The following is a 12,985-nucleotide window of genomic DNA, read 5'->3' on the forward strand; positions in this document are numbered from 1 at the left end:
ATTGGGAAATATAAACTGTCTGAATAGGGCTCCTACATCATTCTATAGAGTGCCTGAGGAGCCAGACTACCTTTGCTTCACTCACCTATAGGTCTTTTGAACTTAAACATCTGTTGGGCATGCAAATGCATGTTAAGCACTATTTAAGTTCATTTCAAGCTTTTCAGAATGTCTTGTTACCACTAACCAGTTGTGTGACCAACTTCAAGAAGCATTTATACTGCAGAGCTATATGCAATATAAATACTTCTATTATTTATAGAAGTATTCTATTATAGACAAAACTAGTGCAAAGTAATTTGCTGCAGTCTCTGCATGCGGATATAGGCCTGGCCAGGGATAATGAATTAATTTTTCTTGGACTGAGACAGATGCTGGAAAAACAGAGAGAGATTTGCACTCATTTTTTTCTTTTGCTCTGCTTCTGTAGCAGGCAGGATAGTTGAGGACTAATCTGCAGTAACCACTGAATTTGTGCTTAAGCAACTATTCTTTTCAGCAAATGCAAAAAAGCATAACCTGGTGAATTTATCACATTTTTTCTTTTATTTCATTCTAGGAAAAATCAAATAACATCACAAATCAGATTATGAGACAGTCCTCCACAAGGATTTTGACGGATAGATGCATTTTCAATAGTAGGACATTTGTTTAAAAAACTTTTAGAAAAACGTCTTCCTTTTTCCTTTGGCTTTAGGTCTATTTTGAAATATAACACAGCTATTTTGCCCTTCTACCCTTCTATTGTCACTGTTTGCGTCTGGAAATATTTTTCACCAGGTAGGAGTGCTCTGTACAACAGGGAAAGCAACCATTTTTCACTTGTTCAAAGAAAAAAGGTTTTACTGTGAAATGAAAAAGGGTCTGATGACATTTTCTAGCAGCCAGCAACATCATGCTGTCATGCATAAGGAAAAAGCCACTAAAATATCCCCAGCTAAAATATCACAAAATTATGTAGAGCTCAATCCTAGGGAGCCATCTGCCATGTGAAAGCTCCACTGATTTCTAAAGGCGCTCATTGCAGGCAGGCTTGCAGGACTGGACGCATAATTTGCCCCTTTTAGAAACTGTAGCTGTCGAAAAGAAGTCTGCATGAAAAACACTTGAGTGGCAGAGGCTGCCTGAAAAGAGTCTGTAAATTCAACTGGGCAAAACCCCCACCATATACCCTCAAAAATAACTTCTGTGCTGGCTGAAAATGCACAACAACTACAGGTATGGAAATGAGCTACCCCTGAAAGGTCTGATCCTGCCATGTGTATGCATGGAAATCTGCTTCCTGTCAGGGAGTTTTCTGTTCTGAAGGTGTGCAGATAAGGTTCCTCCTCAGTAGTTGTCCTTTTCTATCAGCCCTTTAAAACAAAAGGTACATAATGCCAGACCATATGGAGGAGTTTTTGACATATTCTGCAAATATATGAATATGTGTATATGTACATATGTATAATATTTTAGTATTGCCTTTTATTTTGTTAACAAATACCTGCTGGGAATGGCTTAGTGGGTCCTTCTCTGGGACAGGGAGATGGCCAAACATACCGCTAGGGTCTTTCTCCCAGCTCTGTCTTTCTGGAGGCACTGAACCTCAATGTGGAGGAAACATTCTGCAAAGAGGCAGAAGGGGATGTGTTTTACAAATTGCAGTCTGATGAGCTCTTCAACAACATTAAACACCCATGGAGAATTACTAGAATACAAATACTAAATGAAAAATCTTTTATGGCAGTAGTGAAAGAAAAGCATTTGATATATATATATATATATAAAATAGATAAAATTCCATTAATTTTTAACTTGGGACAGACGGTATATTTGAATTTACAGACATGCCAAATGGTAATTTTGGCTTCCAATCTTTAAAATGTGGCTGATCTATTATGGGTGATAACAGCATATGCTACTTTTTGAATCAGTTTCTGTTATGTCATGAGAAACACCGCTCCTAGTAATGGAAGGCATTTTTACATTATCTAAACTACCGAATGAGGCTCACAACACAGAAAATAGGTGGGCCCCAAAGGTAAATTTAATATATCAGATGGATGTCAGATTCAATACTGAGTAAACAAATCAGTGAAAGCAAATCTCACATGACAAATCAACATGGCACGTGGCTTGTTCAGATTTTTTCCTTTTACAATATCAAAGAGTTGTGTATCTTGACAACTTTCTTTAGCTGGTTATGCCTGGGAGAATTAACAGAGACATTTGGTCTTTGTGGTCTGTGTCCAAACTTGTATGTCCCGGGGATGTAAGTAGCTGCTTGAGACACCGTGGAGCAGTGGTGAAGAGCCGAGGAATGGGATCATCTGAGTGCGATCTGATGGAGCAGATGTTGTATCCTGGCACTCCACAGCTGCCTCAAGGCTTTGTCTGGTGTCAGCCCTTTCCTAAATGAGTTTTCATAATGAATTTATCTGTTAATTGACACATAAAAATCTATCTTAATATAACATTAAGCACCTATCATAAATTTACAAATGTCAGGAGACTGGAGGGAAATAAAAAGCCTAAGCTTGACTGTCATCAAAACTTACCTGCTGTTTTCCACGAGGAAGAAACCACTGAGGCAGACACACTTTACATGCCACAGAATTAAACATCACTTTTTTCTTTTTGCTGGTACTTACTAAAGGAAACAATATTTCTGTGGAAAGATCCTTTTTGACAACTCCATGGGCAGAAGCAGCACTTCCTACGCTTGGTGAAGGTTTTAGCAGTTGTTACTAGCTTTGTGGGGTGCTGCAGTGTTAGAACACTGTATTTTCCTTTACCTGGTGCCCAGAGTTGTGGCTCTGGTGGCACCAGGGTTCTTCCACCACTGGCCAGGCCAAGCAGTGATGTATTTCCCTTACTCTTTGCAGAAATATAAAGATGCTCCCCATTGATCTTCCAGAGTTTCCACCATTTTGACAGTAAAAGGCTAATAAAGCACAGTGGTGGCCTTCATTTCAGACATAAGCTAGGACAGCTCCTTCAATATAATAGCCAACTTTTACCGTATGAGAAATTAGATCCAAAACCAAAGTCCTTCTTAGGCTGATAAGGTTCAACTCTACCATTCTGCCTTCAGGTGACTACCCTCCCCACTGGTGTTTGAGAAAACATCTCACCAAAGCTATACGAAGAATAGTTCAAGCCTGAATGGGGCACTCTGGGAAAAGAAGAGACTCTATTTCAGTGCCTGGTGAAGTCATATTAGTGGGACCTCCTGGGCACCAATCCCTCTTCCATGACAATTCATATATTTAATGTTAAACCACCATTTCAAGGACCAGATCCCAGAACTTCATTGTAGATTTCTAGCTCATGCGTGTTGCCTTTGCCTTGGCCCCAGTGCATCCTGTTGCTCTCTTTTCTATTCAGCAGGATAATGTCCATAGGAATGAGGAATCATAGGAAAGTTAAGGCACTTACCCAAGGGAGGTACAGGAAATGCATGGCTGAAAATATCCAGCCAGAAACAGTGATTAAGTCTGGATATCTCAGCTCTCAGGAGGTTGTTTGAACCACAGAGACATGCATGAGGGCATAGAAAGCCTAAGCACTTCTCCAGATGTGTTTTGAAAAGGAAAGAGCCTTTTTGCTTCTTAGCAGAAAAGTTCTCAGTGCCTACCTTCATGAAGCTGGGGCTGGAAAATGGGGCTGTTGCACCATGGTTTCCACAAACCAGGGTGTGTTTTCTATTTGGGCAATATTCACATAAGACTGTCAAGATCTCATCTGTCTGTGTGCTTGTTTCCATGCCAGGTGACAGCCAGTGTTTAAGATCATGGTATCAGCTGTACCAGCCTTTACTGCCTGTCTGGAGAGGGGAGAAGGCTGTCACACAGGTCGCTGTACAAAGGCTGATGAGAGACAGGGTGGCAGCAGGCACACATAGCAGAAAGACTTTAATTGGCCAAAGTCACTGTGGTCCCCCAGGTACACAGACTCAAAAAGTCGCTGAGGTTGGAAAGTACCTCTGGAGGTCTCTTGTCAAACCTCCATGCTCAGAGCAGGGTCAACTAGAGGAGGTTGCTCAGGGCCATGTTCAGTTGGCGTTTGAGTATCTTCAAGGATAAAGACTCCACAGCCTCTCTGAGCAAGCTGCTCCAGTGTTTGACCACCCTCACAATAAAAGTAGGTTTGAATGGAATTTCCTGTACTTCAGTTTGCTCGTATTGCCTCTTGTCCTGTTCCTGGGCACCACTGGGGAAGATCTGACTCTGTCTTCTTTACTCCCCCGTCAGGTAAGATAAGATCCCCCTGAGACTTGTGTTCTGCAGACTGAATAGCCATAGCTCTATCAGCCTCTTCTACTAGGTCAGGCCTCGTGGCTTTTGATGGACTCACTTCTGTACAGCTCTCTCTTCTACTGAGAAGCCTAGACCTACACACAATAGATTTTGGTGGTCTGGCAATACTCAGTTTAAGCTCTCAGGCTACACCTTAGTGCACACAGCCCAGTGTCAAGTAGGTCTCACTAGTCCTCTGTGTAGGGTCTACGCATCTCCAGTGCAGCTCTGAGGGTACACGAGCAGTACGGAAGGCATCTCTCTCCTGCACTGCCTGTTTTGGCGCTCCTCTGCATGGGCAAAGTGACAGCACACATCAAGGCACAGGCTGCCATGTCCCCATGAAATACCACCAACATTGTTCACAGCTAACTTGACTGGTTATTCTAAAACTACTGCCTTGGCTTCAGATTAATCTTTCATCTGAAAGTATTTCCCCTTTACCTTTCTGTCTTTCGGGTAACACACTTCTGGTCCTATCCTAAGTTTTCTTGGAAACAAGCCATGAATGGAGCTGCCACTACCCCTGTTATTTCCTGATGTAGTATCTGAGTGGTGACATTGATGGAGAAATGATTGAAGCGCTTTGAGTGTAGTGTTTGCAATGACTGTCCATAACATGGAGGTAGTCAGGCTCAGGATACACCTGCTCCTCCTTATGGACCACCTGTCTCTCTGAAAAGGTGTAGCCTGTGAGGCTGGAAAGAGGCAGATGTGAGCTTGCTTATACATCTACTTCATATTTACATGGATGAAACACTGACAAATGTTGTATTTTGTTTGAAAAAGTCTTACTTTAGAAAAAATAACAACCATCTTTTATTGAGATAAAGTAACTGAAACGTTATTAACACCACATTAGCAGGATCAGTGGCAGTGTGGAGAAACTATGTGTGAGGCAAACTGCACTTCTGAAGTAAATGACCTGGTGTGGTGATCAAAAGCCTGCCAGCAGCAGTCAATCAGTTCAATTTTTTATGGTCTGACTCTCCTTCATCCAGCACCTCCATGCAGCCTAACATCCCAGCTGCACACCGTGCTCTTCAACTTTTTCATCCAGGCACAGTATCACACAGTCTCATTACCTTGAGATTTCTCCCCTCATATACTGCCTTCCTACACCCAACTGCCCACCCCAGTGTCCTTCTCCTAAAAAGTCCCATGCACCACAGCCTCACCAGCATCTTAGCCCTGGTCTCCAGCTTTGCACCCACACCCTCTCATGTACAGTTCAGTACTGCTGTACTGTGCCCACCAGCACTTCTACTATGCAGTCTGTAGAGCAGACCATATCCTGATAGGAGAGATAAGAAGGAGGAAGGACTGAAGGAAGCAGAACCTGGCCTGCAGAGCATCATGAGTCTTTTAAAGGTCACCACCTCTGCTTCATGGCTTTGGGAACTGAAGAGAAGAGGCATATTGGAGATGTGTGAAATAAGGGCAACAGTAGAGCCCGGCTAGTGCTAAACCTGAGCTATGATTGGCAGATTTAAACACAATTTTACTACTGAAAGTAAAATGAAAATGATCACAAATTGCAGATTGCAAATGTAATATTTCAAAACCTGTTTCAAATCTGGAAGTATTCCAAGACCCCCAAAAAGTGCAGTTTTTTCTTACCAGTTAGGATTGTTCTCATTCTTTCAAAACATGTCTTCCTTTATGGAGGTACTCTGAATTAAGAATTTGACTATAGGAACGAAACTAAACCAGAAAGGAATGAAGATCCGGAAATTTAAAAACAGTCACAGAGAGAGCAAAAAGAAAAGAAAGTTGAGGCAAAATGTTGAGGGTGTTTGAAATTATTAGTTTATATTGGAGTATAAACAAACCACATTGGAGTATCAAATAACAATTCCATTACATTGACTACTAAACTCCCTTGAGACAGAAAATACCATGGTGTTATTTTAAAATATACTTTAGAAGGGCTTACCAATAGAGATGTAAACACAGCAGGTCCATAGAGGCAGAATGGAAAATGAGCTATAGATGTTGCAGCAAAATAATGACCACTGATACCATAGATGAGAGTTGGATCCTAAGGCAGACATGATGTTCAGTGTCTGATACATGATGTTTATAAATAGTCCTCCACAAGACTGCAGGACTAATAAAACACTACACTTCTGCCTTTATCATAGAGAGTATGAAGGATGAATGTGATCTGCCAATTTTAATACACTCCAAACTGAATTAGTAAATATCATCCACTACTTTCTGCTTATTTATACAAGAATAAAAGGCAGGGATTCTGTTCCCGCCAACCCACAGGCAGATTTACAGTCTGTCCCAGCAGTTTACAGGTTGAAGAGATTGTATGAGGAATGTCTGTATGTGGTAGTCCATTAGGAATAGAACAGGTAATCACACGTGGAGATGAAAGAAGTACTTCAAGTGTAAGGCTGCTTCTTTGAGTAATACTACTTCTCATTCCTGAAAAATCTCTAGTAGTCCATAGACTACCACAAATGAATTGAGGCTATAACCATTACAGCCTGTTCAAGCTTCAAATGTGTGAAATAGCAAGTCATGTCCCAGGCAACCGTGAGCTTAAAGATCATTCTTGGAGATTATAAAGCATGGTTACCAGGTATTGTATTGTATTTTCACACAGAAAATACAATTCAGTGATGAAATATGTCCTTTCCAGACCTCTGTTTCTAAAATTATATACTTTTCTATCAGTTTTCTGTTTCAATTATCCCTAGAAGCTGCAAATGGTACAAATCTGAAGCTGTCCAGGGGATGTCACGTATTACTTTGTGACACTCCGCCACTTTGCCTGTAGAGTAACAAGAGAACTCATTTCCTGAACTTATGAGCAGCATTTTTAACTATACTACCTGGGCCTACACATGACAGTTTAAGTTTTATATCTGATGATAGTTTTACTTATATAAAGTCTGTGTTTTATTCAACAAAGCAAAAAATGTGCAAAAAGCACCTTCACCAAAAACTTGCAACTATTAATTGTAAGTAACAATTAAGGGATCAAATAATTTTGTCCCTTAAATAGAATATAAGTTATTGTATCCAACTAGTGGGATATATTTTGTGAAATTTAAGTGAATGTCCCGAGTCAGTCGGAGCAGCAACATGGACTTTTATGACAATTTGTGCAATGCTGTGAGCCCCTCCCTTCATTCTTCTTAATTACTTGAATGTATCCAGCATAAAATACTTCTTTATTGGAAAACACACTAGAAAAAATATAATAAAACAGCCATTTCTCTGCTTTTGCATGCATACTCTTCAGAAATGCCATGGAGCCAAAGTATTCCCGTCAGGGAAGGAGTTGCTCCTAATGTTAACTTTCAAGTCCCTGGTGAGAGCAGATCTGCAGATCTTGGACTTCTATGTGCTTGTTCTGGGAATAAAAAGAATTAATTACACTTTCTTTTTCAGCCAGCTCACTCCAAAGTGGTTTACTTCTTATTGTGTGCATGTAATTGAAAATCACAGCTCTAGGAAATAGCCTTTATTATTAAGAATATCATTAAGATTATTTAGCTTGGAATTTATGGTACTACAAATTGTTTATACTTTTGTAAACCACTGTAAAATCAAAAAAGTAGAGGCAGAAGCTTTAAAGATATAGCAATCTGTTTTCCATTAATGCCATCAAAGTTTCTGGGGGTGGGTGGGGTGGAGGAAAGAGATTGACCATCATTTCCTCTCTACTGAGGTAAGCCATAGACTATATAAGCAATACCATCAGTATGCACAAATTGGATATGAGGTGCACCATCTGTAGATGCAAATGACAATTTAAAAAGACATATTCAAACAACTGTGCATGCATAGTAACAATATTGGAAAGTTTGGTCCAAGATTTCTATATCTCTTACAGAGGTAAAAACGTCTGTTAGATGCCATACTCCCCTAAGAACTGTAAGGAAATCAAACTTCTGAATGTAATGGAATTTCTCGTCTTTCATTGTCAAAATTGAATACATTTTGAGATTGAAGAAGGCAACATATCTCATTACAGACTGGTTAGTACAGAATGTAAAAAAATCGGCTGCTAAGTATTGAAATGATGGCATTTCCTCCTTTTACATGTAAATTGTCTCATAATCCAATTTATTTCTGTATAAATTTATTGCAGCATATGCTAATACACAGAATTGGAACAAGAAAAAAATTAAATGCATTGTAAAACATATGGAAACATACAGATTATGTGATCTTTACTAAAAATCCATCTTAATGATGAAAGCACCACGTAGCATCCTCTCTGGAACTGCACTCCTTCATTTATTTATGAGATACTACTTTCTACAGACAAAGAAAGTATCTCCCCAAAATAGGAGTGCCATATTTTCAAGACATACTTTATATTTTATTTCTGCAACTAGTAAATGTCAGACAGTATTCATACATGGTATTGACGCATTAATGTTTTCATTCAACAATGAAGATACCTTTCCTTGTTACATTATATATTTATGACACATGGAGCTGTCAAATAAATTATGTCAAAGCAGGTAAAGCCAGACCTTGTGACACTTGAATCACAGAATCAGGGCAAATAACCTTTGAAATGAAAGGCGTATGATGAGGATTAGAAACATTTAATTTGCATAAATATAATGTTAACAGCCTTTTCCTTATTACATATTTTATGTCTAATTTTTAATTGCCACTACATTCATTTCTTAACATGAGTATGCACTCTATTGTTTTTCCTCATTGCTCACTTTGTTTTGGAACATGTGATACACAACTTCTGTAAGCAACGTATGATCACATCCCCATTTTAACATACTCTGATTAACACATCTTAAATTCACATAATGTATAACATTTAGAATTAATTCCTAAATCTAGATAAAAATTCCTAAACATATCAAGAAAATGTAGCATCGTTGAAAATACTGGGCCATGTCTTGAACAATCTTATATTAATGTTTTCCAATGAAGTGAAAATATACCAACATGTGCAAAACTGAATAATTTACTTTCATAAGCTAGACAACTCATACAATTTGAATTTAGGAACGTAAAATCTGAGCACCTAAGTATACATATAGGAATCAAAGTGAGTGGCTAGATTTTCAGAATTTCTTAGTACTCAGAGTAGTAAACTCTGGTTTCATGAGTTGAAATCCATTACTGAATGAGAGACTTCCTTTAGCTTCTGCTGGAGAGTGCCATCTTTTTCTCACACCTTTAGAAATCAATAAGAACAGAGTGACTTTGCAGAGCTCTGCCATTTTTGCTATCACAGCATAAGCTTAGGTATGCAAGCATAGTTAACAAAACTTCACATTACTCTGAAAATTCTCATTTTCAAGAAAATAAGGCTGAAAGGTACAAAGATGAATGAGCTACCTCAAGAGGCCATAATAATTAAACCCCACCTCAGTGTGGACAGCAAGACCAGGACCTGCACCACTGTAAGGAGGAGCAGACTTTGTGCAGTCTCTTTGCTGCAGGGTGAGTTTGTCCCACTTCACACTTCTGAATCAGAAGAATAAATCTGGTTTATTCTATTCTATTCTGTAATATTCTGTTATTTATAATAGTGGTATTTGGACGAGATGATTGAAGTATGTTGTTCTGTTCTGCTCTATTCTATTGAAACTGTTTGGGATATTTTGGGCTAAGCTCCTATGTGTTTACATAGTAACTTTTAGTGATAGCCAGAAGGAAGCCAGTGGATGGTTTATACAGAGAAGCATTAAGGATTGAAATTGATTTCAAACTCCAAAACTTAATCTAGAAGGTTTAGGGCATTTCCTTAAATCAAAGAATTGAGCAGTTGTTGTTGACAATTGTCAATTTGTGAAGCTAGTGAAGCAAACACACCATCACCAGAGATTTACAGAGCACCTCAGGCAAGATGCTAAGCAACTCCCAGCCCATCAGCAGAGTGACCTGTTGGTCAGTTTCTAGCATGAGATCTGATGGCATGGCATCCTGGTCATTTGAAGACTGGCAACGTACAATCACCAGTTTTAGTAAACATCAGCCACTCGGGAGTGGTGGTGTTGGAATAGAAACTGCATCAGTAGTAATTTGCCTTTCTTGGTCAATGGTAAAAAAAAGAAATGACCGTCCCTCACCCACTAACTGGTTCTTTCAAGCAGTTCTGGTCCAACAGATCTTAAACTCACTACTGCTGGTTTAGAAGCAACTGAAAGGGTGGCTATCTTCATGGGTCCCTTGAATGCTCTGTTCCGTTGAGAAACAGCTATCCTAAGTGGTAACACTTTCTGGAAAGGAAATCTTGTTAGCAAAGTATATTCTTGAAAATAGAAAGAAATTCAGGCTAATTGTATAAGGTACAGGAATATTACAAGTATCGTAAAACCCAGAGTTGAAAGGTTAAAAAATTTAGAATTATGATTAAATGTTTCAGGGGAAGAAATGTATTTCATCCCTGATTCTGCCCTGAGAGACAATCAAGCAGTAATCACGGCAATAAGACATTTTGAAATCTTACACTGATGAAATCATTTTTAAAAGGACACTGTGCCATAACAAGGTCTTTGAACTAATGGGAAATAAATGTCTACCCAAAAAGCCATTTAGCTGTGGAAAGTTATGCCTATTGAAAGCAGTGGAAATTAGAAGCCATTTTGTTAATTTGATGCAGAGATGCACAGGGTTTCATTAAGGCTAACACTGCAAAGAATTTTAAAAGTATCTCTGTGGCTCCATTTACAAGATCATTCAGAAAAAAAACGAAACTCTCCTGGTAGATGCTATCTTTGCTAAAGACCCTATTTTTAATTTCATTAATCAATTTATCTGTAAATTTTCAGGGGAAAAAAAACCAAAACAAAACATTTAACTGTCAGAGAATAAATACCAAATGTAGTAGAAAAGATACCATTTATTCATTTATTCATTTTGTAGTTGAGATCTCCATTCAGCTGTGACATTAAATTGATGCTTCTACAATTAAAATACATTGTAAACAGTTTCCAGAGTGTTAATAAATTACTAAAACTGTTTGAGGAAGTTATTAATCAAATGTTATAGCCTGTTACTGAGTCCAAGGATGTAATGCATTATTTGCAATCAACTACAGCCTCTCGAATCAATGCACCTAGGACAATGTACAGAATTCATGGTTACTAATAAACCCTTTGAATAGCAATTATGAAAGCAGACTCAGAAGAACATATATAGAACACTTCTGGTCATCTGCAGAACAAACCAGGAAATAACTCCATGAGTCACCTATAAGTGAAAGGGTAAAAATTCCCATGGCTCTCTCCCATTGTCTTCTAGTAGCGTGACATCACCAAGACCAGAAGAAAAGCCTTAGCACAACTATGAAGAGATGTGAAAATCACTCCATGGGCCACCTCATCTACTGCAGGTAGCTTCTTTGGGCACAGAGGAAGGAGAGTCCAGACAAGCACCGATATGTTAACTGCTGCTGAATCAGGATTCTTAACATCAGATATTGCCTGCAGACTCCAGCTACAAAAAGCATCCTTGTACTTCTCTCTGCAGTACTGACCTGGCCGTTATGGCTGTGACATATTCATTTACCTTTTAGCTTCTGTAGGTTCTTTTTAAGTCAGTGAGGAAAAAGACTACTTCATCTTTTCTCATTTTTTTGATTTTTTTTTTCTCAACTTACTTTTTACTGCTAGTGTTCATGTATGGCAACAAAGGTAGAAGAAAAAAGTCACACATCTTGCCACATAAAATGATACTGATATGATAGCACAATCTAATATGGTTGCTAGCAATCCATACTTACAGGCCAAATACTTAAATTCTTCCAGCCCATTTGTGTGCTTGCACATAGAACTGCACATCAGGATTGGGACATTTTATATCTCTCCACTGTCATCCCTCAGCTGCCACAGCTGAAGATTTCATACACCAAACAAATCACAGCTCTAACTGGAAATGAAGACTACTCTATGCTGGAAACAAGAACAAGTTTTGGAAAAATATTGCCAGATTTTTCTCTTTGATCTGAGCTAAAGGATATCTGTGGCTTTGAAAATGTAGCAAACTGTAATAATAACTTTTGACAACTTCTAAAGGGGGAGACAAGCCAGTGCACTTAGCCAGCATACATCCACCTTTTCTGAACATACAGTGCTTCCACTGACCTTGGCAGGCATTAAAAAGCATGCAAAACCAAGTACAAAAAATAGAAGCGTATGTTAGCTGTGATATGGTGCTGCTATTGCAAATGGCTGTCTTGAACAGAAGAAAGGGTAAGTAAAGCCATTAGACACAGCACTGGTATATGGCTTCCTGCATGTATTGTACCAAATATAACGCAATGCTTTTAAGAATTCATAATGTCTCTATTCCATACACAAAACTACAGATGCATATTACAACTAATGTTACAATAGAAGATATCTAAAAGAATATACCTCACTAGTAAACACAGCCTGTACCTCATGTCTGCTTTTTAATAATTTGTATCTAAATCTATTTAAAAATATTATATAAGCTTACTATAGAACAATTGCATGGACATTCTCTGCCTGATGGCAGCTGAAAGATTTTTTGTTTTCTGAATGGCAGTTCTGTCATTACTGAATGTAGTAAATATATATGGCATACAAAAGATCATCTATGAGATCCCTCGGAGAAAAAAACTAAGGAGAAACCGTGGTGTAGTTAATTCTGAATATGAGCAGATGAAACTATCCATATTCAATGAGTTGACATCACATTTCACTCTGTTCACTGAACTTGCTGTAATTCTAAATTGG

At 38.6% G+C, this 12,985-nt stretch overlaps 1 protein-coding gene across 2 annotated transcripts in view; it reads right to left on the minus strand.

Annotated features, from left to right (window-relative positions):
• Positions 1-10,186: 10,186 nt before the first annotated feature.
• Positions 10,187-12,985, minus strand: part of SLC26A7 (solute carrier family 26 member 7) — a 67,857-nt gene continuing 65,058 nt past the window's right edge. For both annotated transcript variants that reach the window (XM_062604551.1, XM_062604552.1), the window contains exon 18: positions 10,187-12,976. In XM_062604551.1, coding sequence (XP_062460535.1) covers positions 12,941-12,976 — 36 coding nt within the window. In that variant the 3' untranslated portion in view covers positions 10,187-12,940. The remainder of the gene's footprint in view (positions 12,977-12,985) is intronic.

The sequence above is a fragment of the Pezoporus occidentalis genome, unplaced genomic scaffold (assembly GCF_034315485.1).
Source record: "Pezoporus occidentalis ecotype Australia unplaced genomic scaffold, CSIRO_AGI_Poc_V1 ctg87, whole genome shotgun sequence".
Taxonomy (NCBI): Eukaryota; Metazoa; Chordata; class Aves; order Psittaciformes; family Psittacidae; genus Pezoporus; species Pezoporus occidentalis.